The sequence below is a fragment of the Sylvia atricapilla genome, chromosome 5 (assembly GCF_009819655.1).
Source record: "Sylvia atricapilla isolate bSylAtr1 chromosome 5, bSylAtr1.pri, whole genome shotgun sequence".
Classification (NCBI taxonomy): domain Eukaryota; kingdom Metazoa; phylum Chordata; class Aves; order Passeriformes; family Sylviidae; genus Sylvia; species Sylvia atricapilla.
The window spans coordinates 11,861,397-11,889,080 of record NC_089144.1 but is presented as its reverse complement, the minus strand read 5'-3'; the positions used below and the strand labels follow the sequence as shown (position 1 = coordinate 11,889,080).

General features: G+C 41.1%; 1 protein-coding gene across 1 annotated transcript in view; it reads right to left on the bottom strand.

Annotated features, from left to right (window-relative positions):
• RSBN1L (round spermatid basic protein 1 like) overlaps positions 1 to 26,232 on the bottom strand; it is a 45,607-nt gene extending 19,375 nt beyond the window's left edge. The window contains exons 1-3 of the mRNA XM_066318727.1: positions 25,609 to 26,232; positions 14,744 to 14,857; positions 3,359 to 4,002 (exon numbers count right to left, since the gene is read on the bottom strand). Of these exons, the coding sequence (XP_066174824.1) occupies positions 3,359 to 4,002; positions 14,744 to 14,857; positions 25,609 to 26,194 (1,344 nt within the window). The 5' untranslated portion in view covers positions 26,195 to 26,232. The remainder of the gene's footprint in view (positions 1 to 3,358; positions 4,003 to 14,743; positions 14,858 to 25,608) is intronic.
• Positions 26,233 to 27,684: the final 1,452 nt, after the last annotated feature.

Sequence of the window (27,684 nt, the reverse complement as noted above, 5' to 3'; positions counted from 1 at the left end):
ATAACAAGTTCAAAATATTAACATCTGTCTCAACAGCACTAAATAGCTTAAAAAAAGTGATATAAGCTGCAAGTAGGTGGCAAAAGCTGATGATTTACGTTCTTTAAAATCCTCATAAGAACCTAACAAGATTCATGGCTATCAGGTAACTGATGCAGCTGTTGCCATGTACACAAATGCACAGCCCAGGGAAGATGGAGCTACAAGATAGTTTTTCACCACCTGGAGGACTGACTTACAGGCTACAAGGATATCCAGACTAATTTCATTTTGCCCACTTACAGAAACAGTCTGACTAAGCCTTGCAGTCAGTTCATAAAGAGCTGTTACACTAACACAAAAATTTTAAGGAGTACTCAGGCATAGGCCCAAGATGGATGATGAAAAACTCCCCAGCTCCTCTCCCTGCAAAATTTAAAAGGTAATTCTCATTAAAAAGAACCAGTTCCAAATTCATCTCTCCTGCACCTGCTGTAAATATTCTCTCAGATCTTTACAGTCTCGTAACACATAAAATTACATTATTCCTATCTGACACAGGTGTATTGGGAAGCAAGCTGCAAGGAGTTAATTTTCAACTCTACAGTTGTGAAAACTAAGTAAATTACTTGAGAGATGCAGACCTTCCAGGTAAACTTACGAGGACTCCAACTTGACCTCAGCAACAGAATTTACTGTGCAATCTGCCTCTTGTCACAGAACTTGATGACTTAGAAATATGCATTACTTAAAACAAAAAAAATCCCAAACCAACATCTGTCACAAAACAGAAGGCAGAAGACTGAGTAGTAACAAAAGGATCAACTTGAAAAACAGAAGTTGATGAAACACTCAATAATACTTTCCATTTCAGGCTTAGCTCAGCCTTCATTCTCCTTTCTATAATATTTTTTTTAGAGCTTTTAAAATACTTACATTTGTCAGATTGATTACATGTGGTACAGGAGCTCTGAAAAACTACCAAGGAACCTTTTGTACCAAACTGAGCTTCATTTCAGTGTTTTAGTTAAAATTATCAAAGGAATACCCAAGTTTCTTAAAGCTGATGAAGTCCAAGACACATACTCAAAGCAGACTTGATAAAATCAGCTTCCTACTTAGACTTCAGAAATCAAATCTCTCCTCATCTGAGGCTGGACAACAACTGCTAGACATTGCTCAGGCCACTCAGGACAAGGAACACCACAGCACAAAGCTTGGGCAATGTAGGAACAGAAAACTAAATACATTTAAAGTTTCATCAAAATATACTGCAACAAGACATTAAAATCCCTTCGAAAGATTCACAAAGAACTTAGTGAGACAGGATAATGTTCTCCATCTGCACAAAATGTAACAAGCCAAAAAGGAGGATACAAAGCTAACAAAACATTTCAACTGTGGCAGACCACATTTAAAAAAAAACCAAACCCAAAGTAAACAGCCAAAGTAAAACAGAAAATCATAAGGAAATATACTAAGCAACCAAGATTCTTAACTTAAATATTTCAGGAAACAGGAGTGCTGCACAGAAGACAAGTCTAATGTTTGCCTGTACACGTTATTTATACACCATATACCACTCAGTTAGCAAAAACACAAGGAGCCAAGCATTTTCTGTCAAGCAACCAAACTGAGAAGTGATAAAATGCCGCAAAAACTAAAGAAAAACATCAGGGAACAGAAAGAAAAACAAGATACCAGAATTAAACCTCCAGCCAAGTAAAATATAACTTAGACCACAGAGTTGATCAACTGAATACAGTAATAACACAGTTTGGTTTCTTTGATCTACCACAGCCTCTCTCTGTTCCTCCTTCACTTACACAAAAATGGGGAATTATGATTTCAACCCCAACGAATACAGGACTGGTTTAACTACAGATGTTGATGTTACCACTGTAATACCAATTTAATCTATCATTTTAGTAAAATAATTTTTTAATAATTCACAACAGTAAAATTTGGGCTTCTCTTAACTATTTCTTTAGGCCAGGTACTAGCACACAGCTATATCTGTGTTAATGCTATCCAAGACAACCAGCTGCATTTAAGGAACATACTTACACGGACAGATCCAGCTTTTCTTACATAAAATGGCCAAAGATAGAGCAGCTCTGCAGAGTTGCCCATCATATGTTCTGTGATTTTTACTATTAATGATTCAGTTTACATACTCAAGACAAGCAGTGACTGTAGTTTACAGAATAGCCATATTCCAGAGCAGTAGATATTTTCTCAGCCAGCACTGTAAATGTTCTCTTGCAGCAACATTTTAGTTCTGCATATCCTTGTGGATAACACACACCTGAAATTTGTCAATACATGCAAGTGTTCTATGCAAATGTTTATGCAGCCAAAGGGGGGAAAAAAGGCATGTTTTTCATGACATATATGACAGTGTTACTTGTCATATATATGACCCCAATTGTCTTAAAAGTGAAGACTAAAATAGTTTAAAACTGATCCATACAACATCTAAGTTCACAAATATAGGTGTTAAAAGGGTAATAGTGAGATAAAGTTGACATAATTAAAAACAGGATTGAGTTTCTGCATAAATTGTTCCATACTCACTGTAGGAGCTTTCTGCAATAACCTTATCATCAAAGTGAAAATTGGACTGATTTTTTTTTCTGAAAACCAGTGCTATAAATAACTTCTGTGCAAGAGAAATGTATTTTCTACAGCAAGTTACTAAACAGCAGAGGTGATGTTTAATCAGCAGCTGTTGTTAAGAAAGCAAACTGTGATTTCTCTCAAAAAATTTAAGATACAAAAACATTCAAAAGCTGCCAGTTATTCTACCATTTAACTTGAGAGCTTTCCAGAGAACCCAGCCAAGTGAGGAGAAATGCAAAGGGCTAAGGACCAAATCAGTAGCCACATTCACTCTCAAGTTCTTCTTTAAGGATACTTAAGTAGTTCTTTAACCCAAACTACAAATGCAGCTAATTTAACCATGCCCCACATCGGATTTTATGTATAACATTGTATTAAAGCATTTCAGTTTTACGACAAAGTTCATACAGATAAACTACTGTTCAGACACCCAGAAAGCCACAGCTAAACCATTTTAACCCTCCAAAACTCATGGTTAATCTTCAGCAACAGAAACAAATCCAAAGAAACCTACACACACAAGGATGCAAACAGTTGCCCTCCCACCAAAAATCCAATCTGATGTCTCCATCAACAATTTTATGTCTCTTCTCATCTTCAGTAACGCAGAAGTGACTTATTAAAGAAATCCCTTGTTTCTAGTCTTCTGTTTCATCCACATAGCAGCACTAATAGCAACTACTCAAAAAAAAAAATCTGTTCACAGTTGTTTGAAACGATTATATGACTATAGAAAGTAAAATGCATAACCTCTTACCTGAGCATGAAAATTTGACATAGTCGTTGTCTCTATATCTTTCTTTCCCAAAATCTCCATTTTCACTGGTGAATTGGGAAAATTAAACGAAAAGTAGTCTAAAAAGTCAGGTAAATAAGTAGCTGCCCCATGAACAATACCCATTACATAGTAAGCTGCACAGTTTTCATTTTCACTAAAAACCAGACCCACAAACTCTTCTGCAAACCTCTCCATCTCCACAGGAGACAAGTGGGAGAGTTCATTACTGTAGGCATGGATAACTGATGCACCTCCGTTAGGCTGGTGCTCAATATGAATCAGCTGTTTGAACTCCAATGTGTCCAACCTTTTGAGTTTATTTTGAACCCGTGGCTCCTTTAACGAGACAAATGGAAACTCACTGTTCTCTGGTATCTTGGACTCACAGTCCTTCTTGGGATCCATATTTTTCCCATTGAAATCCTTAAGATGATCATCTATGATGCCTTTGGCTTCCTGATCCTCAATATCAGAAACCAATCCTGAGCAGATGGTCTGAATGGATTTGCTGTACATTTTTGGACGCTTCCTCTTCTCGTTCTCTTTATGTTTCTTTTTCTTTTTCTTCTTAACTTTTTTAATCTGTAGCTCTTCTGCATTGGCTTTTGGTTTCTCCTTCCCACCTGTTGAGAATTTTAAAAAAAGATCTCTTAAGGACATTTTTATACAAAATATGTATTTATTGATTGGGATTCAAAGTCAACAAAACCCTCAGCATGGCACACAGACCGGAGATCAAAAGCAAGGGTCACAACTCATACATTACCAAAAGTGAGGAGAGTAAGAGACACCTGCCATGGTCACACTGTAACTGATTAATAAGGTGAGACAACAAGGGAAAGACATCACCATGACCCAAGTTTCCCAAGGCTGCTTTCACGATGAGCAGCAGTCCATCATTCCCTCTAGCTGGTCGTTAGCAGTGTCTGCCCCATGAAGTCCAGAGACATCAGGGAACAGCTGTCCAACACTTCCCAACAAAAGGCTTACAAACCATCCATGGATACGAATCCACATCAGCAAGCTGCCCACGAAATGCCACTGCCAGAACTGACCTTGTCTGAAGGGCTTCTTGACACGGTCATTCCTTCACAACTAGATAAACTTTGTTGAAGGAGTGCATGTGGGAACATTTAAAATCTGATCCCACACATATTATAAATAAAATTTAAACAAAAGACACATTAAAGAAAAGGCTCACAAAAAAGAAACTAGCTTCAAGTTCACAAAATATACAAGCTGAAGTGAAAACAAACTGTCCTAAATGTCCAAAAGGCAGAAATTACTCATTTGGAGATAACACATTCAAGTGATTCCCAAGGTAAATGTTCTCACTTGTTTTAAACAAGTGAGGCGGGTTTTTTTGCAAGTAATAGAAGTGGTAGTCAAAAAAACTTCTAGCTCTACATCGCTCAAAGATCAAGCAATCAAAATGATTCAGCACATAGTAAAACAAACTTAGTGGGTATGCTTCAGCACAAAATTATAATCACACCAGTGATTCAAGCATGTTCAAACACAGAAGCTTTGAAGTTTAAAATTTGAGTATTTCATTGCAAGACTAAGTAATATGAAATTCTTTGCAAGAGTTAAGTTAACCAGTCTCTACTTCTATGTCGTAGTAGACTATTTTCAGGTTGCTATCCTCCATCCAAGTAACTTACAAGACTCCTTAAAAAAAAAAGGGGGGGATCAGAACTGCTGGTGCACAGAACTGCCAATTCTTGGTGATGATTAAGAGGTTGGACATGGAAGATGCAGATACTGGAAAAGAAGAAAAAGCAATTAAGACACTTGGGTCTGAGTCTCCTGAGGTTTGTGACAGCAGCTAAATACTTCTGGGATTCTTGAAGAGGAGGCAGATGTAGCTATCACCCTGGATTCTATTTTCTCAAAGAGATAGGAAGGAGAAGCGCCCTGAGGTCACCTCATTTCTTATTTAGCCCAAACAAGGAAATGGATTCTAGGATTTCTTAACCTAATCCACACAGTTAATAACTACAAAGACTCCCTTCACTCAGAATCAGATTTAACAGGGCACACTATCCAAACACAGCTTCACCTTTAGCTAACTAAGTTCAATTGCCAAAAGGCAGAATATCTTCATGGAACTCTGTCCTTTCTACAGCTAAATTTAGTGTAATCCCAGTATCAAACCTCTGCAACAGGACTGCTTCAGCTAGTAGCTGCAATATTCACCACTTCTTCGTTAATACCTTCTTTCTGTCACCAGAGTCTTTTAGTCTAGTGGGCATGAACAGACCAGGAAGAGCAGCAAAAGATATTCAACAACTAAGTACCTCAACCTTAGAGGAATCCTGAAAATAGTTCATTCAGGGTGGCAGGGTACTTGTCTGTAATGCCATCAACTGACAAAAATCACCTACTGCGACATTCTGGGGTATTGCAGTGGTGTCATTATGGCACTGGCTCCAGTCAGTGGGAAATAAAACAAAGAAATGGTTTATGACAGTGGGAAGTTAAGTATTACAGGCTTTGAAATTTCAATAAAAATCTCAAAATAGAGATTCACACCTTTTTCCCTTCCTCCTGACTGAAGGAACACATAACCTGAAAGCATCCATGAGTATAAAGGTATTGCAAACTCTTAAAAATGCTTTAACTTAGCATTTTAAAATTGTTTCCCTCTAAATATGGAAAAAATTTGCTATACTGATGGATATCACAAAGTCATCAAGCATTCTGCAGACATTATGTCAGTTTGAATATACGTACTGTGGAATTATAGCACCAAATACTGGAGCAAGGTGATGCAGGGGGAAGCAGGAGTTACCTGCCAACCCACTCCACTTGCTTTTAAACGGAACTCAGATTTTTGTTGAACTAGTCCCTCAGATCTGGGACATCATGCGTGGCATGGAAAGGATGGAAATTTATATTTACTGGGGTTCAATCAGAGTAATACAAATGGCAAAAAACTTCAAAGCAAGAAGCTATTTGCTGCAGTAAAAGCCAAATTGCCCCCTCCAACTTGAGCATGTTAGTAATCACCAAAGAAAATCCTAAGACAACTGAAGATCAGCATCTGTATGTTCTTCCTGAACATCCAGCTATTAAACTACATTCCATCATTACGAGCCGAAATGTAAAGTACTTATGAAATAGATGGGTATGAACCTGGATCTGTGCAAAACAACAAAAACTATTGACTTCCATTCCTGAAGTACAAGAAGGAAGATTAGCTGATTTCCCCTTTCAATCTGTCCCATTCTTTTTGATTTGATCTTCTGAGAAGTTTTACTAACAATCAATTTCATTCAATTGCTCCTGTAATATGTGGCGGCAGTTTCTTTAATCCATCATTTATTGTATTTCAAGGAAGCAGCTACTGCAATAAAATTAAAAAAAAAAAAAAAACCTAACCAAACAAAAAAACTCTGCTATTAAACAACAAAACAGACTTTCTCAGGCGGTCAATGCCCCGAGGCAGTCAGTGCTGAAAAGGCATTAGAACAACGCCCTGAACAACACGGTTTAACTCTCAGTCAGCCCTGAAGCAGTCGGACAGCTGAAGTGGATGATCACTGTAGCTCCCCTTCCTAATCAGTGAGCAGCACTCAAAAGAGCACAGTCATGGTTTTGAAAGCAGTGGTGCCTTTAAGACAGAAACAATATAGATGGAATGTAAATCAGTCTCAAACTATGCGAAGTTCATGTGAACAAATCCAAAAAGGTCTGTCTTCAAAACCAGTTGTAAAAGTACTTTTTTTTTTAACTTGATATACATCTATGGAGACACTTAAAAACCTTACAAGGAATTACGCTAAGACATTTCTTAAGTGAAGAACATTAATCATTCTCTCTGTTTTCACACCATCTCTAAAAAAACTTATGAAGAGACAGAAGTTTCTAACCAGAGGATAAAAATAATTCTGTTTTGGGTATATGAAAGAAATTTTATGCTCAGCTTTAAATACACTGATTTTAATATAGACTGCTTTTACTTCTGAAGACAAGATAAAAGGGTTATGCCATTTACATATATATCAAGTATTACAATTCATCATTGCACACTTCTCAAGTCACACCAGGTTGCAAAAATTATGCACACAATTTGAAACAAAGTATTTGCCCACAGCCCCTCACTTCTGTGCACGACTCTCTTCCAGGGAATTTTTTGGATCTCATATATATTAGGATGGAACTGAGAGCAGTTTTAATTCTGAAACATTTGAAAACCAAGAGAGCAGCAATCATTGGAAGAACAAAAGGCTGTATAACCAAAAAACCCACCAGAAGATCTATAATGGTAGGTAGCAGGGCCCCCAAACTGCTACTTGCAACTGAAAGAGAAAAATGGTGTCTATCCTTGGGAGACAAAACACGAATGCCATATTCAAGGATCTGAGCTACTGATGCCACTGAAGTGGAAAAAAGCCTTAAAACACAGGAATCAGAAGATAAAAAGGATTCCAAATGGGCTTTTTTCAAATAATTTTTTTCAAAGAATTACACTTCAAAAAAACCTGCATATCAACAAGAGTAAAACTAAGTTCTCTAAAACCACTTCAGGCAGGAATTAGGTAACACGACTTCAGAAACGGCTTAGTTGTTTTGAGCCTTTTTAAAATTCACGAGCTTTTGCTACTGCATACACAACACAATTTCTGTCAAAAACTCCATTTCCCCACTAGCAGCATATGACATACATATGGAAAACTATTTTCATAGATACTTCATACACCACATTGCAAAGAAAAAAAACATTTTAAAAATCAAATTGTACATTGGAAGACTGAAAAAATGTGACATTCTTAATTATTAGTTCAGCCTTCAAATGGGTATGACACAGCTGAGCAATGTATGAGCTCACTGCCAGATGATCCAAACCCCCCTCTCCTCTGTCACTGCTCCTGGCACACAGTCCTGTCCCACTGCTGCTACTGACTGATGCTCATCAACTGCACAACAACTCAGTGGCTCAGCAGAAAACTATTCACTCTGCTGCTACATCAGTGACCTGGTTGACAGCACTGTCAGACAGGAACTAAAGCATACAGACCACTCGGAGCAGGACACAAGGAGTACCAGCACTCACCCCTCCTCGGAGCAGCAAACCACCTGGTCTGCTTAGCTACCCTGTCCCCCACACCTTCTCCATCCACCCCAGCTCTGAACAAAGCTGAAGTTTTACGGGTTAGAAGTAGTCCTACCACCTCACCCAACAGTATGCTTATGAGACTGGACCATTTTCCTGACAAACCTTAATAGAAATTTTTGTAACCTGAACAGTTAAACTTTTAAATTTAACAAAGAAGTTATAAAATTTACCTTATTAAGGTAACATTTTCGTTCATTTAACTGTAATATGGATCAGACTACAATTTCCTCCATCTACCCTCTTACAATGAGTGCAGGTGGTGCTTGCTCTCCATACTGCTTTGACACCTGCATAAACCCAGTTTTAGAATATTTGTGTTCAACTATTTTAATGTAGAGACAGTTCTCCTGAAGAATACAAACACGAAATGAAAAACTGATTTCTAGATGTATTTCTCAGTAAAGCTTGAATAAAATGTGACTGATAGAGAAGGAAGCACATTTCTAGCCTAAGGCTTCTGCTCTGATGAATTTCAAAGATCCACTCTGAAGTAATGTTTAAAGCTGCTCAGAAGCTGCAAATACTTTAGAGCAAAAGGAGTTAGCCTGCTGGAATACTGGAACTGCTATCAGCAATGCCCAATAAATACTTTCTTCTTTTCCTTCTTCTGCATTAGCAGTGGAGAGGAGCAGAAACACTCATTCAGTCACTCCTCTGCCGCATGTATCAAAGTACTTAAACCAATAACGCTGCTTTGACACTTCACTAACACCAAAAAAGAAGAGCAGCTTTGCACATCTCTCTAGGGCAGTAATCAAGCTGCTCCAGAGCAGACAGAGAATTTGGTAACAACATAAATAAGCAATCCAAAAGTTTAAAAAGATCCCAACACAAGATTGAGATATCCAAACTACATTAAGTCTGATTTGGGAACAGAGGTGCAGTACTTGATGCAAGCTAACATCTTACTGCAGAGGCACACACACTGGCAACCCAAAACTTTCAAGACAGGTGTTTCAGAGGGTCTTCACCAGCACACACAAGACAGGTGTGTACATACATACATATACATACAACTCTCCTAATCTAATTTCATACATTTTGAAGTGCATGGCATCTTCGTCTCTATATGTCCTGAGAGTCACTTAGACACAACAGGTACTGAACCTATAAAGAAAAAAAGCTTTTTCCACCACATGAGGGACATGAGACAGAAATTAATGATTCTCAGTTGTATCAAAAACATTTTATTTAATGTCATTCATGGCCCTAGGACCCCAAGAATGAGAAATAACAGGGACAGAGGGTAGAAAAACCTTCAGCATCCACACTTACAGGAACTTTCCCCTTTGATCTGTTGTTAAAATTAGACTGAGCTCACACTTGACTGGACTATAAAAAAAAAAACCAAGAACAGCTTCAGTTTTTATTTGGCTTAGCAATATCTGCACAAGGACAGAGTTACAAAACTTGCACTGTATCAATAAAGAAACCAGAAGAATGGAAGTTATGTTCATTCTGTTCACGCATGCACATACTCAGCAGTATTAGAACTAATGCTAAATAACTTTTAGCCATCTTTAGGCACCAAGCTTTATGTACCAAAAATAGAAAAATACTTCTTGCATGCACACATCCATAGGAATGGTAGATCTTTCAAGGTAACTCAGCACACCTTATTATTGGTGGTGCCATAATATTCCTGTCACTATTAGTGACATGGAACTTACTACTAAGGACTGATATTCAAAACTTCAAATTTTATATAAGTAAGCCAATGATCTGTTATTACAAGATGACACCTACTTGTAACAAACTGATTCTAGACAGCCTGATCTCTGGTTAATTACAGATACCTTCCAAGTTTTCACAAGAAGTCAGACATCACCTGAAATTTATTTTACATTGTGTTTTGTCCATTTGCTGTGCTTAATCATTTGATCTGAAATTTTAAATAAGCAGAGACCATGAAGTCTAATACTTTATTCAGTTGTTTCAACCAGAGCAGTTGTTTCTCAACTTTGAGGTCACAGCCAAAATTATCAGAGGGGGACCTGAGACATTTCAAAACAAAAGCCAAAAATTAATAACACTTAACTCTTTGTTTCCCACAGTTTTCTAAATGACTAGTAGCAGGAAGGCACAAACATTTTTAACAGCAGCCAGTAATTAAAATGGGTTTTCACTTCCTTTAGGAGAGGTCAGTCACCAAAATTTAACATTTTCATTTTGATGTACCAGGAATCTTTGCTTCAAGCTCCTGATCCCCAGCTCCAGCAGAAAGCTTTGCAGCACAGCTCCTCCTCCAGTTGCCATTTGCTCCATCCCATCTGACATCTGTGTTTTACCCTCTACTCATATTTTATTGATAAAAGCTGGTAACTCAGTGCATAAGTGAAGCAAACTCGGTATCACAGACAAATCAGTGTGGTGGATTGTGTGCCCTGCACTCTTATCTCAGTCTTACTCATTCCCTCAACTAAAGTGCATTGCATACAAATATTTAGACATTCTCCCTTAAGATACACAAAGACTCATGTCTCATGTTCAATATACTGACTTTATAAATCACTCATGTAAAAAAGCCATCTATAAAAATTTTTAAAGGTTCATAAGAATATACAATTAAATGTCATTTCTTCCAGAAGAATAATTTTTAAAAAGCTTTAGAAAACAAATTCTAGTTACGTATCTTATATACCAGCAAATAAAATATTCCTTTTCAGTTCTTTCCTGGATTTTGGCATTCCATAAACCAAGGTACTTAATCTTGCAGAAACACATACTAAGAATTTCTCCTACTGCAATTTTAACAGTTGCTGTGCTCAGATATAAATTATCAGAAAAACAAGACTGACTTTTTTTTCTGAAATGAAGAACAGAAATGGGATTGTTTACAAATAAATCTATTAATCATCCTCCTTTTGGAAGGATCTCCAGTAACTTTGTCACATCACATTGGTGCAAATATTTTGCATTAAATGCTCAATTTCTAGATGGTAACTATTTCCAATGCAGATTTTTTCTTAAAAATAAGTTTAAATCATTTAGAGTTTCTGAATTTGTAACAATAGGCATGTGCCACATGAATAGTGAGCTCTTCCTTCCACACAGCAGACAGAGACACATAGAGGCAATTCTATAGCCTTATCTACAGAGAATACATCTTGTAAGTGCAAAAGGATGACAAAAACCCCTTTTAATTTTAGGTTCATAAGAAAAGCCATCAGGCTCTCTGAAAGAGCCTCATTCCCTTTAGCAGCCCTCAAGCACAGCAGAAAACCCCTTTTTAAGAATTGTCCTTCTCCAACAAGGGCAAGTTTTATCACTGCTTTCAACAGAACGCCAACCCAAGTTTAGGCACATGAACAGCTCACAAGCCGGAGCCTCCAAGTATAAATAAACTCTTCCACATTCAGCTCAGAGCACCAAAATTAGGCTTATCCACCAGCTCTCCCTCAAAAGGCATCAGTCTCTCAGTACCGACCTCTTCTGTAACTCGTCACCTTTGCCCTTGGACAGCCAGTTCAGCTGTCTGAAGTCACGTAGGCTGTTACCGCCGCCCCTCAATCAAAGCCAGGCACAAACAGACAGTCAGAGCAATATTTTACAATAAGATATAGATTTCATACATACAGGAAGGAAATAAGCTGTCTTTGCACACACGCAAACAACCACAAAAGCAAAAACCCAGAGAAATGGAAAGCAGACTCATTCCAAAACTCTGTTCCAAAGCCCACACAGTAAATCCTGCACTCAAAACAACAGGGCTTTAAGCTTAACTTTAGTTACACAGGAAGAAGATATTCTTAGATAAAGAGTTAATATTTGAAAAGGTCACAGAGACACTGACAACTGATATATACAAGAAGCTGCATCATAAAGCACTTCTGCCTCTGTTCTCTCTTGCCCAGGATGTAAAGTTAGATCAGCAGGACAGCTCAGGAAATGTTATACAAACCTCACAGCACACACAAGCACATGCATTCACATTGTAGAGGCCCACAGAAGGCACCAAGCTGCCGCTCTGAACAGGATACAAACCCTGTGGAGCAGATCTGTCTGCTCTAACAAACTGTCTGCTCTCCTGACTCACTCCCTTCTTTCCCTGAAATAGGAGTCAATTTTGCAGGATATTGGCAAACCAAACACAGCAAAACACTTAGCAGCCAACACCTTAAAGAAAACCTAAAATATACTCGAGTGATAAAAAGTCAAATGAAATAGGGGTAAAGCATCAAATTTGTAGCAGTGTTTGTTGTGAAAATCAGCTACCCTGCTTCTCAGCAGAGGTGTTCTAACAAAGTCCTTGGGCATGTGCACTTTTACATTAACCTGAAAATAAAGCACAATTTTAGGCTCCACAGCCCCATTAGGTATCATCCATTATATCAGTGTAAGACAACTTGCAGTCTTTGCAGATTGTGCCTCATTTGCTGAATGGCAACAGAAATAGGACCCAGTGCAAAAATAGGCTGCTATTCAAAAAAACCCTGAAGAACCCACTGTTATGGGAGTTAAGTCATCTCAACCACCGACTTCCTTCCATGCTCAGTAAAAACTAGTCACACATGCCCTTCTCAGAGGAAGTCACCAGCTTACAGTCCTCAAGTTCAAGGCAATACTTTGCGATCTGATCAACACAGGTTTTAAATTGTCATTGTAATTAATACAGTTACTTATGTGCCGAGCATAATATGTGATGTAGTAATTACCAGGTTCTATGCCTCTGACCTCATATGAACATTCTGATGTTCAAGATTGGATTTGAGGGTTTCAGTTTCCGGTTTGTAAATTAAACCCTACAGTATGTAAGGTAACAGAAAAACATCAGGAATTTGTTCCCAACTTCAAAAGCAGAGACAGAAAATAACAGATTAAAAAAGCACTTGGTCTACTCAAATAAGCAACACCCTCACAGAAAATCTGACACAGCATGACCTAATTGAAGAGTAAGGTGGTTCAAGTACTGGCTTAACTGCTGTGCTCAAAGGGTTGTGAGCAGCAGCACAAATTCCAGCTGCAAACAGTCACTGCTGGAGTAATCCAGACCTTAGTATCTTGTGTCAGTATTGTTCAGCCTCTCCATTAATGGCATCGTGGGACAGAGCACACCCTTAGCAAGCTGCAGCTGATCCAAACTGGAAGAAGGAGCTGATGCACCACCAGCAAGAGGGACCTCGAGAGGCCGTACAAACGGGTCAGCTTGTGGGACTCATGAAGTTAACAGAGGGGTGGGCAAAACCCTGCACCTGGAAGGAACAAACCCAGAAAAAGGTTGATGACCTTCTTCACTCCCTTTCATCAGGCTTTTTACATACACTGATGAGACACCCCCCACCCCCACCGTGAGCCTCCTCTTCTCTGGGCCTATCAGTGCCAGCAGTCTCTGCCTTTCTTCACAGACCATACAACAAACACATAGTTTGTGTCAGAACGGAAGTTTAAAGACCATCTAGTCTAACCCACCACAATAAGCAGGAACATCTTCACAATCAGATGTGGTTGCTCAGAGCTCAGTCCTTGACCCGACCTCGAATGCTGCCAGGAATGGGACATCCATCACCTCTCTGGGCAACCTGTTCCAGTCTCTTGCCATCATCATTATAAAAAAATCTTCTGCATATATAATCTGAACGTAGCCTAACAGAGAGACTGTTGCCTCCATGCTTGGAGATAAAGAGTCTGATGATCCTGGGCAACCTCCTCTAGCTGATCATACTTGGAGCAGTTGGACCAGATCCCTTCCAACCTCAATTACTGTACAGTTCTAAGATTCAGTGGATGTACAAGCCACATGAGAATATAACCTTAACAACTTTTCATTACAGAAAACAAAGTTGAAAAAAATCAGCCAACATTAAGACTGCATGTTGCATAAAGCTGCTTAGTATTTGACAAAGCTCCTGAATTATAACTCCTTAATTACTTGGTCTCATAAAATTAATGTTAGACATAAAACATAACATGAATTCATCTTTCTTCTCCACAATATACAAATGGATAACCTACATCTTGTCAGCAGTTATGGAAGAATCACTAATATTGTTCCTTGAAGTACTGGTCTTTCCTATTACTACTGTTGTATATGCAACACTGTGATGATGGTTTTATCTTAAATTTCCAGTACATAGCACAGTTGACAAAAAAAATAACATCATGTTTTAATTTGCAACTCTTGTACCAACCAACCAGGAAAAATGGCATAAGCTAAATGAAAAACATAGTATTAAAAAACACAGTATCCAATCACAAATATTTCTAGCACCAGAATGAAAAACCACTATGTAGTCTGAACCTACCTTTCTGCAGTAATTTGATCTCTCCATTTTCTTTCTTGATTTCATTCATTATTTTGTGCTTCTTCTTTTCTTTTTGCTTCTTTTCCCTTTCTTTAACTTTGTCTTTGATTTGACCTGAAACACAAATATTTCACAATTAAGCAAGAACAGAAAATTAATTGTCACATACATGTTTCCTATTACTCTTATGCAAGCTCTATTAAGAGGATACAGAGAGGAGTTACAAGGAAATCCCAGTACTTACAATATGAAAAGCTAATATTTATCTGTTGCGTAATCCAGCATAAGCTTCTTTAACTCAGAAAAGTTTTGTTTGCTATGTTGTGGCTGTATGCAACAACCCAGCTAGTTATGTATAGTAATTTTTGCTTACTCCTGTACCTTCTGCTCTTATTTTGCATGTGCAGTCAGCTCATTTGTTGAAATTGGAAATGCATGCATTACATAAGAATCGGGGGAAAAAAGAGTACAGTTTGCATTTTCTTGGGTGCACATGTACACTGAAACCTCATAACTATCTATACATACTCTGAACTTAAAAGGCTTCTGCAAATACCTGGGAAAGGTGGCTTAACCTGTCAACTGAAATAGCTTTTGTATTAGTCACAGGCTAATGCATTAATAGCAGTCAGATATAATGAATAAAAACATAAGGTGTGCTGTATTCACACAGGAGATTTAATTCACTGGTGCTTCCCCTGCTTACCTACAACCAGCAACAGCTTACCTGAGCAGTGCCATTATTCATTTAGTTTCTTGTCAAGTCACCCCAGGTTTTTAAATCCCTGACATAGAAAAGCAGAGCCTTTTGGCTTGCTTTCTGCATGTAAAACACTAGACCTAGAGGAATTCATAATTTCAAGCAGTCATCTTTGCAAGCCAAGTTGAGATTCACTTATGAGGGCAAGCATTAAAGAAAGATTTTACTAGGCTTATATGCACTGCAGCCAGCACTTCACGCCTTATTGCCTGGCCTGAAGCCAGTACCTGCTCCAGGAGCTCACTGGGCTTTTTAACCTCCACAGGGAAAGAGGAAATCTGATTTCAAGCTTCTACATAATGTTATGCTTCAGTAATACAGCTGAGAGACAGCCCTGATGTTTTATTCATGGTACTAGCATTATAAACCCCAAGTGGAAGCAAAGAAATCCAATTACTCTTCCTTAAGCATTCACATAAAATTGAAGAAGCGAGTATGTTCACTACTAACAAATCAGAAATATTTCAGAACCAGAGCAAAGAAAGCTCTCAACTCTAGAAAGCAATGCAGAGTGACCCCTAACCAAACTAATCAGGAAACATGTTGATAAAGGTGCTAAGAGCTGACAGTAATCCACATAAATGAATGTTCGAACAGTGATTCCACAGCATTCATACCTCTCCTCTGAGGAATATTCTAATAAGGATACAGAACTTAAACCCTGGCAATTCTTCGGGTGTAGCAAAGAATGCGTTTTAGAGAGAGTCTTAAGAAAGTAAGCCAAACAAAACCCAAAACAGATGGCAAGTGAGGTAAGTTTGTTGCCTCTCTACAGATCATGATAAGCAGCAGAGAGAGAACAGAAACTAGACTGGCACATACATAATAAGGTAGCTGCTCTTATAAGGATGTCTTAGTTCTAAGTGACTGAAGCAATCACATCCAAGAACAGCCTTCTTCCTTCACCTCTGTGGGAAGGGATGGATGACAAAGCAGATTTATGCGTACAGCAGACCATGGAAACCAAACAAGCTTCCCTAAGCCACACAAACCTTTCTGGGAATAGGTTAAACAGACATAAATCTTCCTCTCCAACCTGTTTCTCCCCAAAAAGGAATCTCTTACTTGTAAATCCCCTGCAACTTGAGTATGAAATTGGGTAAACTGTACAACAGGAGTTAATGTAACACTCTGAAAGCAGACACTCAGCTAGTAGGCAGTAACACCAGGCTTGATTTATAACCTTCGCTGAATGATCAACTAACCCAGAACTACAATTATCATGGGAAGGCCTAGATTTTATCTCAACATTTTTGTATGGTTAAGAGGCACACTTGACTTCTGCTCTCACTTACAAATCAAAGCAAGATTGAAGAGCACATACAAATGCTGAGTTTTGCTGAAAGAGGACAAAAGACTGAAAGAATCCTTGACTGCCAGCTCATGAAAAGCATCACAGGCCAATGAATCTTCCAGTTTTGTCAGAAGCAACACATAAAAACAGAGAACCTTCTGAAGAGCCTCTAGTTTATTCTCACATCTACAAAGCAATTAGGGTCAATGGTGAAACTTTACCACCAAAAGAAACAATGAACATGTTCCGTAACATCCCCCAGCAACAGCCACAACTAAATCATACCTTAAGTGACTGCAAATACAATGTAAATGCAGCTGAAGGAAGTCTGGAGAAAACTTTCCCTTCTAGAAATCAGAGTATTGTAACAATACCAGTGTAGAGCCTGATGTAAGTAAAGAACAGCTGAAAATTTGAACGTACAGATTTTCTGTTTTCCTCCCTGAAAGCGCACAGAATAGCTTAACAACAGCCAGTTGTTCACTTCAAAAAAAAAATTGGAATTTAAGAAAAATCTTTGCACATTAAAAAAGCTACATAGAAATGAGAGTTATTCTATGGATTAACACTTGAACTCCATTCCCAGTTCAAATATCTTCAGTTTGAGTATTAATAAGTATTTTCTAGTCTGCCTTGCAGAATTCAAACAACTCTCAAACAAAATTCTGCAGATTATTCTCCTGGAGACATCCTTCACAAAAATCCTGCCTTAAAATAAATAACCCCAACATTAAGCAATTTACAACGTACATATCATAAAATAAACAAGGAGTGAGCAACACTGGCAAGGGAAAACAAGAAAATCTTGTTTTGTTGAAGTTATGAAAACCTGAAATGCTCTTATACAGCTCTCTCGAAGTTTACCAGTAGAAGCTACTACGAGTCTCCATTTCATTTAGATCACAAAATACACAAAAAAACAAGATCACAAAATAGTAAAAGGTAAAAAGATGTTTATGATAAGCTTTCCACGTCCACAGAAAGTGGTGCAGTTAGCTTCCATCAACACTACTATTAACAAATAAAGAAAAATAAAAAAACTTCTGGAGCTGCTGAGAATGAAAAGAGCCTCCACAGAAATAACAGAGCCCAAATACACAGCCTTCCTAGGCCTTTACACGTCTCCAAAGACACTAAAACTAAAAGCCAATCCGTGGAAATAGATTTTTTTGCCCTGGGATACAAATTATCTTTTCATTAAGTTTGTCCCACCTACCAAAACACACACTTTTACTTTATACGACTTTGACAAAGGAATAAACTGCTCAGGAAATAACTGGTCACAGGCTAAATAGAGTTTGCAAATACTCCCTACCTGGGTTAAAAAAATATAAAACCAAGTACAGTAGGAATCAGCTATGGAAGTGTAGAAGTAAGAGCTACACTCAGTCCTTAGTTTTCAAGCTCTACTGACTAAGGGCAAAAAAAAAACCCCTCTCTATTACTCTAAAGTTATTTCTTTCTCTTGTAGCAAGTTGACCCTGGCTGGACATTAGGGGCCCACCAAAGCCACCCCAGGACTCACCTCCTCCGTTGGACAGGGGAGACAAAATACAACAAAAGGCTCATGGGCTGAGGTAAGGACAAAGAGAGATTGTATGTAGCATCAGTTACTGTCATGGGCAAAACAGAGACAATTTGGAGAAAAAAACTAAATTATTACCAATCGAATGTAGAGCACAATAATGAGAACTAAAACATAAATGTAAAAAACGTCCTCCCTATGACCCTTCCTTCTTCCCTGCCTTAACTTCACTCCCAAATTTCTCTACTTCCTTCCCCTGAGTGACACAGGGGGGTGGGTATTGTTGTCAGTTCATCATATGCCACCTCTGTCATTACTCCATCCTCGAGAGAGGGAGGACTCCTCTCACTCTTCCCCTGCCCCAGGGTGAGGACCCTGCCACAGGAGACAGTACTCCACAAATTTCTCCAACATGAGTCCTGCCAGTGGGCTGTAGCTCTTCACAAGCTGCTACAGTGTGGGTCCTTTTCCATGTGGTGCAATCCCTCAGGCACAGCCTGATCCAGTGTGGCGCCCCATGGGGTCACAGGTCCTGCCAGGAGGCAGCTCCAGCAAAGGCTTCCCACGGGCCCAGCCTCCCCTGGACATGCACCGCTCCAGGGTGGACTCCTCCAGGGGTTGCAGGTGGCTCTGTGCTCCCCCATGGACCTCCCTGGGCACAGCAGCTTCACCAGGGCTGCCCCAGGGGATCTGCTCTGCACCTGGAGCCCCTCCTGCACTGACCTGGTGCCTGCAGGGCTGCTTCTCACAGATATTCTCACTCACCTCTCCAGCTGCATATGGTCCTGTGCAGTAACTTTTCCCCCCTCTCAAAATAATCCCCGAAATGCTACCACTGTCACTTCGCACAGGAGCCACCCCTCTATCTCCCCTGCTACCGAAGCCTTGCCATGCAAACCCAACTCTACTAAAGAAACCAGTGTATACTTTTTAAAATACAGAGCTTTGTAGGAATAAGCATCCCTGTTTAGAGAAAGTACAACACTCAAGGAATATAAGAGATTTCTACACGTCTCATTCAAGTTCACAGTAAAGAGTATCACCATAAAGTCCATATTCTTTGCATTGCACATTACAGAATCAGTACACCCACATACAAAAGAAATGCTGCAACAGCAGTACACTAAAATAAAAGAAGTGTTACATATAGACAAAGAATTTTATTATGGTGTGTGCCATCTCACCTTTCTAAAGGGCATTTGAAAATATTTTCACTTTACAATTCCACACAGTGAACTGAACTAATTAAAGAACTATGTGCATACTTCCTCCTCAAATTCCAAAACTACTTTTTCTGGATGTTAGGTTAAGTACATAAATAAAAGAAATGGATACACACTGTATTTATAGAATAAATAGCCATTTACAACCAAAGGCTACAGTAAAAGTTCTTAGTTTCCCAACTCAGGAGATACCTTCTCATAATGACTGCCACGACTTCCTAAGCAGTAAATACAGGAACACAAATTCCTAGATCACACCATCTTGATTTCAGAAATCTAATCAGATCTTTGCCTCTACTGCAAGCTTTCTACAGACAAAAAGGTAAACTAAGAGCATAGAGAATGAGTGGGAAGTGGGGGGTGCCCTTTAGTGGATGGCTACGTGCAATGTGGAGGCTGACACTTGGAAAACTTGCACCTTGAAGCCCATGCAGGAGCTCAGACAAGCAAGTCCATTTCAGCACTGAAAGAGGAGAGCTGTACAACCCTGTCAGATGCCAAAAGCTGCAGCTGCTTTCCATCATTTTCCAGATGGTAACTCACATTAGTAGTCAGTATAGATTATGTTCAAAGTATTCTGTCTCTCTCTCCTCTGTTTGATTTAAGGGCTGTCACTGCACATGCAGCAAAATATTTACAGACTACTGCTAAGGGACACCATCAATATGGATAACACACCAGCAGTGTAACTGAAGGGAAGGGAGAATAAGGAGGGGCATACAAGAACATCAGTTCCCATCCCTTCCATCAGCACTCTCCTCACTTTGAACAAACACCCATAAAATCAAACCTCAAGAAGCCACGTTTAACTGGTTATGCAGGTATATGAAGTACATTTAACATCACCACGTTAGCAGCTTTGACACCTGCACTTATTAAATCCTACAATAGACACTGCAGAGCAGACTTCCCAATTTAATGAATGTGGAAAAACCCACATAGTATTTGCAGGACACAAAAAAAATCATCAAAAAAGGGATAGGTTTCACATCCCAGAAACCAGGAATATATGTCTGACACCTCTTTCAGTAATTTCAGTTTAAAATCCAAGATACAAGTAAAGAAATCCCCTTATCAGGCAAGAACATTTCCCTAAGCTCTTCAATGAATGGAAAGGAAGACAGATCCCTTTCAGAATTAAAACACTTCCAAAAAACTGAAATATGATCTTTAGAGTTCCCAGTTCCTTTAAGCTTTGCACTTCTAGGGAGATCTTCTACATGCAGAACTGCATGAGCCAAGTTTAAGCTCAAGCACCGGGGCATTGCATCAGAAATCACGAACAGAGAATGTGACAGCTGCAAATGAGGCCTCGTGAAGAGGTTTCATATCAAATGCTTCAGCCTCCTGATCTTGTGTCAACTCAGAAAAAGTATTTAGTATTCTAAAATCAGAGTAAGTTCTATTGCATAAATTACACACGAAGTTGGATTCTGGGGTGCACGAAGGGCATGATTCTCCAGCTTAGAAAGATTTTTTTCTGCCTAAGAAGCTTCAGGCTATCTTATCAAAAAGGGACCAGGGTCCCTCAAGGAAAAGATGCACTGCTCCAAATTTATCCAAACACTGCATACTTACATTATGCCACTACCAGCTCTGAAAATTGAACTGCATGGAAATCTCAAACAGCAACAGAAATTTGAGAAGTATTCCTTCCTCCTCAATACCATAGCTCAAACCTTCTAGACATTGCTGCTTACAGCAGGGTATCTAAATAGAAATATATTGAAGAATTCAGAGTGGTCAAGAGGCCTCATAGGCATGAAAAGGATTGCTGTATTTAAAAAATTAAACAGAGAAGAGGGGGAAGTGAGTCAAGTCACATAGCACAAGGAAAAAGAGAAAAAAAAAAAAAAAGGGAAATAGAAGTTAACAGAAGAAGGAAATGTTCAGCAGAAGGAAAAATAAAAGACACCCTAACAACCAAGATGCATGGCCCCAGTTCTAAAGCAGGAAAAAAGATCCAAAACTTTCTTCAACCTACTTTGGTAACAGACTATGAAATGAGTATCCCACTGGATGCTGACCAAAATTATTAAGACTGAGAAGTGTAGCTTCTTGAAAGCTAAAATCCCAAAAGGGTCACACAATACAAGGTAACAGTTACCAGAAGAATCATTCCTAAATGCTCATCTGAAATCTAATCTTACCTATCCTTCAAAGACAGCAGGAGAAAGAAGTAGGTGTGGAGAGCGGCAAAGGAGGGAGAGTTTAAAAAAAAATAGACCAATACTAAAAACAAGACCTACAGCACCATATTCAGCTTTCCTGCTCATATGGGGAATCCCCATCTGCAAGTCAAAAGATGTCAATCTCATTTTGCAACTGCCTGCACGCTGAGGCAATCTTATCAGCAAAATGGATCACTGAAGGAAAAAAAGGGGGAGGGAAAGTGAAATTGTACACGGAAATGGCAAGAAAAGCAGAAAAGGTGGATCATGCAACTGCATTATACCTTACAGCAAGTATAGGGACCAAAAGCAAAAATTTGGACAGGCGTTGTCTAATGAAGTGGGGAGTGGCTGAGCTGAGCTTTGCACTGTTATGAAAACAATCTCAACTATGGACTGCTAGGGCAGACTATCAGTTAAATAACTAACTGAATCAGCAGAGTCATAGCACGAACAGCAACCACTTCTGTTAGACTGACACTGTGTTTTAAAAACAAAAACATTGCACAACTTCAGTTCCACTGTCAGAATGTACATGACAAGTGAAATTTAATCTCAGTTTAAACAGCCTAAACCTCGTTATCTGCAGAATAAATCATGCATCCGGCAGAAGGCTCTTTCAGGTTCTCTGCATGGTAGATCATCTCTGAAGGGGTCACTGAACTCCATTCATTTAATGGAATCACAAGCTGTAAGGCCTGGTTATGACTCTGCAACTTAAAAACTCTTTGCAATTAAAAGACCAGAAAAGTCTTGAAATGAAGACCTGAACTAAAATTAGGAAAATGCAATTGTTACTACTTGCTCAAGGCCAGATCTCACGTTCATTCACTCCCCATCACTGCACGCCCTGATTCCCTGTATTATTTTGTCTATACCACAGTCCTAACAATCTCATGAGACAAATTTTGCCATTCTTCTCCTGATTCCCCTATTTGCTCCTCATTTCTCTAGTACTGAGATGTGTGCAGGCCCTCAGACTCTCTCACAAAGGTGAAGCTTTTTCTCCTCCCCAAAGAGCTCTGTGCAGCAGAGCACACAGCTCACTGACCAGAAACACGACTCCTCCTCATTCATACGTTACTGGGAATTCCACTCCACCCCTTGTACCCACCTGCAAAGCATGTCCATTTTGGCTGCAAACAGGAGGATGGACTTCTTTCATTTTCAGAACCTCAAAAGAACCAAGGAACTCCCTCTCACCCATTCCACCTGATTATCTGTTAGTATTTCTGCCTCTATATCTCTAGTCTCCCCACTGGCACAATCTTCCTTCTGGCAAGTGTAACACTGGCATGTGTATCAGTTCTGAATGTTAGGAGAAAAAAATGGTCAAGACCATCAACTCCACATTGCTGCTCCTTTTCCACTGCACCAAAAGCAAAAAGGTTGTCTAACTGCAGACTCCAGGAACAAGAGGCTGCACTTGCCTGCATGAGTTTGATTTTCAGAATGCCTGACAGCTTCTACAAACTCATCTCATTACACCTAAAGGAGGATATTTTATTCCTACTTCCATGTCCCTCATATATTCTGTATGTTCAAGCCTTTCAGTTTTCATAATTATCCCTAATGGTCTAAATGTACTTATGTCGTATCTGTAGGCTGCCTAAAATTTTTATTCTTCTATCCTACCTTCCTCTAACCCTCCTGGCCTTTCCTACAGCGCCTAAGCATAATCCTTTGCCCCGAAACAAGACCAGAATCACCTCCATACTGCTTTTGCCTGCTATTTTCCTTTCCTTTCAGAGTATTTCAAATTCATTCCACGTTCACTCATGACATGCTGCAACCACAGTCCCTCTGGTATCTTTTTGCAGTCTGTAGCTTCAGCACTGCCAATGCACAAGTCCTGACTATGCCACCCACCCACCTTAATGGCATTCTTAGCTTTCCTCTGTACTTAGGATTCTACTTGCCTGCCCCCCAGCCATTCTTTTCTCCCTGCATCATAACTGCATTTTCCCTTTTCCTCTCTGCAAAGTAAATTATTCACAGGATCAACAGCACAAACCTGTTCTTTAATCTACAGTCAAATACTGAATCATTTCTGAAAGGCTGGCAGCTCTCAGCAGAAGACTCCGTACATCTTTCACTTTCTCACAGCCTTCTCTACAGAAATATACAGTTTAATTAAAATAAAGTTCTTCTTTTATATAGGAAATTATGCCACAAAATTTTACCTTTAGGAACTACTTCCTCTAAAGAAAAATCTGTAGACTCAGATGCCAAACAGGTATTGTTTGCCTTTGAAAATTTATTTGTTGCATGTAGGTAAGTTAAGTTTTTAAGGTATAAATGTAAGGTAAAAAGATTTGTTCAGAACACTCAGGAACTAAAAAAACACAAAAATTTGTGCCTGTGAGTATAAAGGCTCTGAGAAAAGTATCTTCCAGATACAAGGCGCAGAATCTCCTCTTTAAAGACAAATCACATCAATTATTCAGTTAACATTATGACTACCAATTTCTTTTACCAGTGTGAAAGAATTTATCTTGCTATTGTCATACGGTCCCAAGATTTACTAACGTGACTCTTTAACACTGGTAGGACACTATGGCAATCTGAGCAAACAAGATTATTAATTACATATCCGTCACAAGAAGGATACTGGGTGAGTTTCTTAGCAGCTATCCTTGAAGACAAAATGACTTCACCAACATCAAATGGGTATTGAGCACCATTTCTAATGGCTTTTTCCAAGTCATCTTTTGGACACGAACAAAGTGGGGAAAAAAAAAGCCCTAAAATGGAACACTAGAAAGCACTGAAATTACATACTTAAAACCCACTTGTACACCACCAATCAAGATCCAAGTAAATTAATAAAAAAAAAAAAACAAAAAACTCAATGGTAAGCGAATCATAGACTAAGATACTCATGGAAATTAGTGGAAAATTAGTAAGGCAGCCCAGACAACATAATCAATAGACAAAAAGGCATATTGATATTTCTCGACAAGCTTGGCTGATCTAATAATTACAGGTATAGGCCACAATCAAAGTAACCTAAATTTACACAACAGTAATTTATCTTTCCCTTAAAAGAAAGGAAACTTGATTAAACTAGGTGCATGTTGCAAATTCCTCATATTTCAATATAAATATAAATGCAACAACATCTGGTTTAAGGTCATTGGAGACTGGGAAAGGACACACTAGGAATAAAAGCATGTATTCTTGTACTGTCGTCAGATATTCATGTATTGTCTTTTAGTTCCCAGGATTTACTGTTGATCACAGCAGGAATCCAAGCAAGACTCCTGCCTGACATCTTGTCCTACCTCGTATTGCCATTTCTGTCGAGCCCCACTAATGAACTACCCCAGCACTCCTCCCCTTCTCCTGAAGGCCTCGAGCATTCCCTGGGAGATGTGATCTTCAAAAAATAAAGCAAGCCTGAAGCAGCAACTACATTGAGATTTCAAAAGCCCAAGAATCTAAATTCAAACTGCACGCTCTCTAGTACTCAATGACTTAAGCCTGTAAAAATTACTAGCCTAAGAAACGAGATGATTCACGATTGAATTTTGAAATTACGGCGAATTTTTTGCAACACGTCCTGCGTTTTTCCCCGAATTCAGTCTTGTTCGCACATTTCTAATAAATTACTCGGCATCCTCATTTCCCTAATAGGTAAGAAAACCTAAGGCCTCTGGCAGCTTCTGGCTGACGCCATCGCTAATTCCACACCCCCTTTTTTGACAGGATTGACGGCGGACCGAGCCGCCGCTGCCTTCCCCGCGAACTTACACAAGGCCAGCGATGTGTGACCGGCCCCAGCCCTGCCCGCAGCCCCCGGCCCGGGTCAGGGCACCTCCCGCTGCGGCCGGCAGCCCCCTGCGCTCGCCGCCCCTTCCAGCCCTCCCTTCCCCGCTGCCCCGCCGCTCACCTTTCGGGAACAGCAGCTTCACCTCCCCGTTCTCCTCCCGGCTCAGGGCCCCGCCGCCATCTCCCGCCGCCGCCACCACGGGCAGCGCCCCGTGCTTCCTCCTCTCCTTGTCCCGCTTTTCCTTGGGTCTCTTGGGCTTGGCGCTGCCGCCGCCTCCCGCCTCGGCCGCCAGCGCCAGGCGGTGCCGGTGGTGGCCGTGCTGGTGCTGCGGGTGGGACGAGGAGGGGGAGGCGGACGGCGGCAGCAGCACGGCGGGCGGCAGCAGCTTCCGTGACAGCGGGGAAGGGAACGCGAAGCCCCCCGCGCCCGCCGAGGGCCCCGAGGGCAGCGTGGCGAAGCCCCACGGCCCGGGGCCGCTGTAGCTGGGCACGACCGCGGGCAGCGGCTGCTTGGCGCTCCCGCCACCGCCGCCCCCTTCACCGTTGACGCGCTTAGCGCCCTTCAGGCTCCGCTCCTCGGCTCCCTTCACCTTCTTGGCGGCCGGCTGGGATCCACGGGAACCTTTCGCGTCCGGGGCCGTCCTGGCGCCCAGCAGCTCCGACTCGGGGGGCGCCGCGCCACGACCCGGACTGGGCAGCTCCGCCATCTTGGGCTCCGGCGTCTATTTACTCTCGGCTCGCCCCAACCGACAGCGCCGGGGGCGGGGCAGCGCCACGGCCTCGCCCAATGGGCCGGGGAGGCGCCGGACAGACAGCGAGAGCGACCAGTCGCAGGGCGGAGAGAGGGGGCGGGCTCTCAGGGGATTGGGGGCGGTGGCTCGGCCGAGTGCGCAGGGCGCGCGGGGGCGGGGGCGCTGTCGGGGTGGGCGCGGGAGCGGGGACGGCGTGAGGGGAGCGCGGCGGGGACCGGAGCGGGGAGCGGCGGCGCGCCTGGGAAAGGCGTTTGTTTGCGAGTAAGGAAGGTTTGGCCCCCGGCGCATCCCGGGGCTTTCGTTTAACACCTCAGGTTTTGGACTTTTCCACTTTGGGAGCGACTGACGGGATCCTCGCGGCCCCGCAAACCCGCGGGCTGTTCCTGGGAAGCGCGTTTGTTTGGGAGTAAGGAAGGTCCGGACTAGCGCCGTTCCCGGTGGATGTCCCTCGGGATGTCCCGGGGCTGGGGGGTTGTTCGTTCGGTGCTCTCTGAACCCCAGTTCTCCACGCTCTCCCGCATCCTTGGAGGGAGTCATTTAAAGCTTGGAAGCTCCGGAGGCCTGATGGGAGCAGGGCAGAGGCTGCCGAGTGCCGATGCCCGCCCGCCGGGACAGCCGGGGTCTGCCACCGGGGGACGGATCACTGACCGCCGTGCCTCGGGGCAGGGATTTGAGCTCAGTATCCCAAATAGGACCCCCTCACTCCTGCCTTTGGCGACTAAGGCTGCCATACCCGCGGTTCAGGAGCGGACTGAAATTCCCCCAAGTTCTGGTGTCAGCAGGAAGCGTTGTGGAAAGGCACAGAAGTTTCTTGGAGTGTTGGCATTGATCTGCTCTGGTCAGTCACACTTCGGGTCTCCTGATCGCCGCGGGGAGAACAGAGTCGCTGCCACATTAAACTGAACCTGGCAAATGGCAGCCAGATGAAATTGCTCTGAGAAGTTCTGTACGCCATGTATCAGCAGGCAAACAAGGTTTTAAGTTTAGATATTTTTGTTGTTGTTGTTCCACAAAGCATTTTCATTTGAGCTGCCACTGATCAGCCTCAGAATAAGCTCCTAGCACTTGGGCCATCGCCTCCTTTGTTTCTTTTGAAATTGTAAACCAGGCTGAATGCAGTTCAGTGTTCGTCTCAACAGCAGCAAAGAATAGATTTCCTGTATGCAGGTAACTCTGCTTTTTCCTCAGTTGTTTCAAGTTCCACTGCTGTGAGGATGTATCCTCAAACTCTGTGTGTCTAGGCCTGATGGGGAAAATGGCATCTGCGTTGAAGGAAGAACATTTCAAAGCATGCATTGCAGCAATAGTCAACTCACATCCAATCCCAGACTGAAATGCAGGTACAAATCTACCCATGTGTACACAGGCTGGTAAACTGGAGTGGACTATGAGTATGAAGGTCATCTTCAGTTCCCCTCAGTCAGCGGGTGAGAAAAACGTGCATT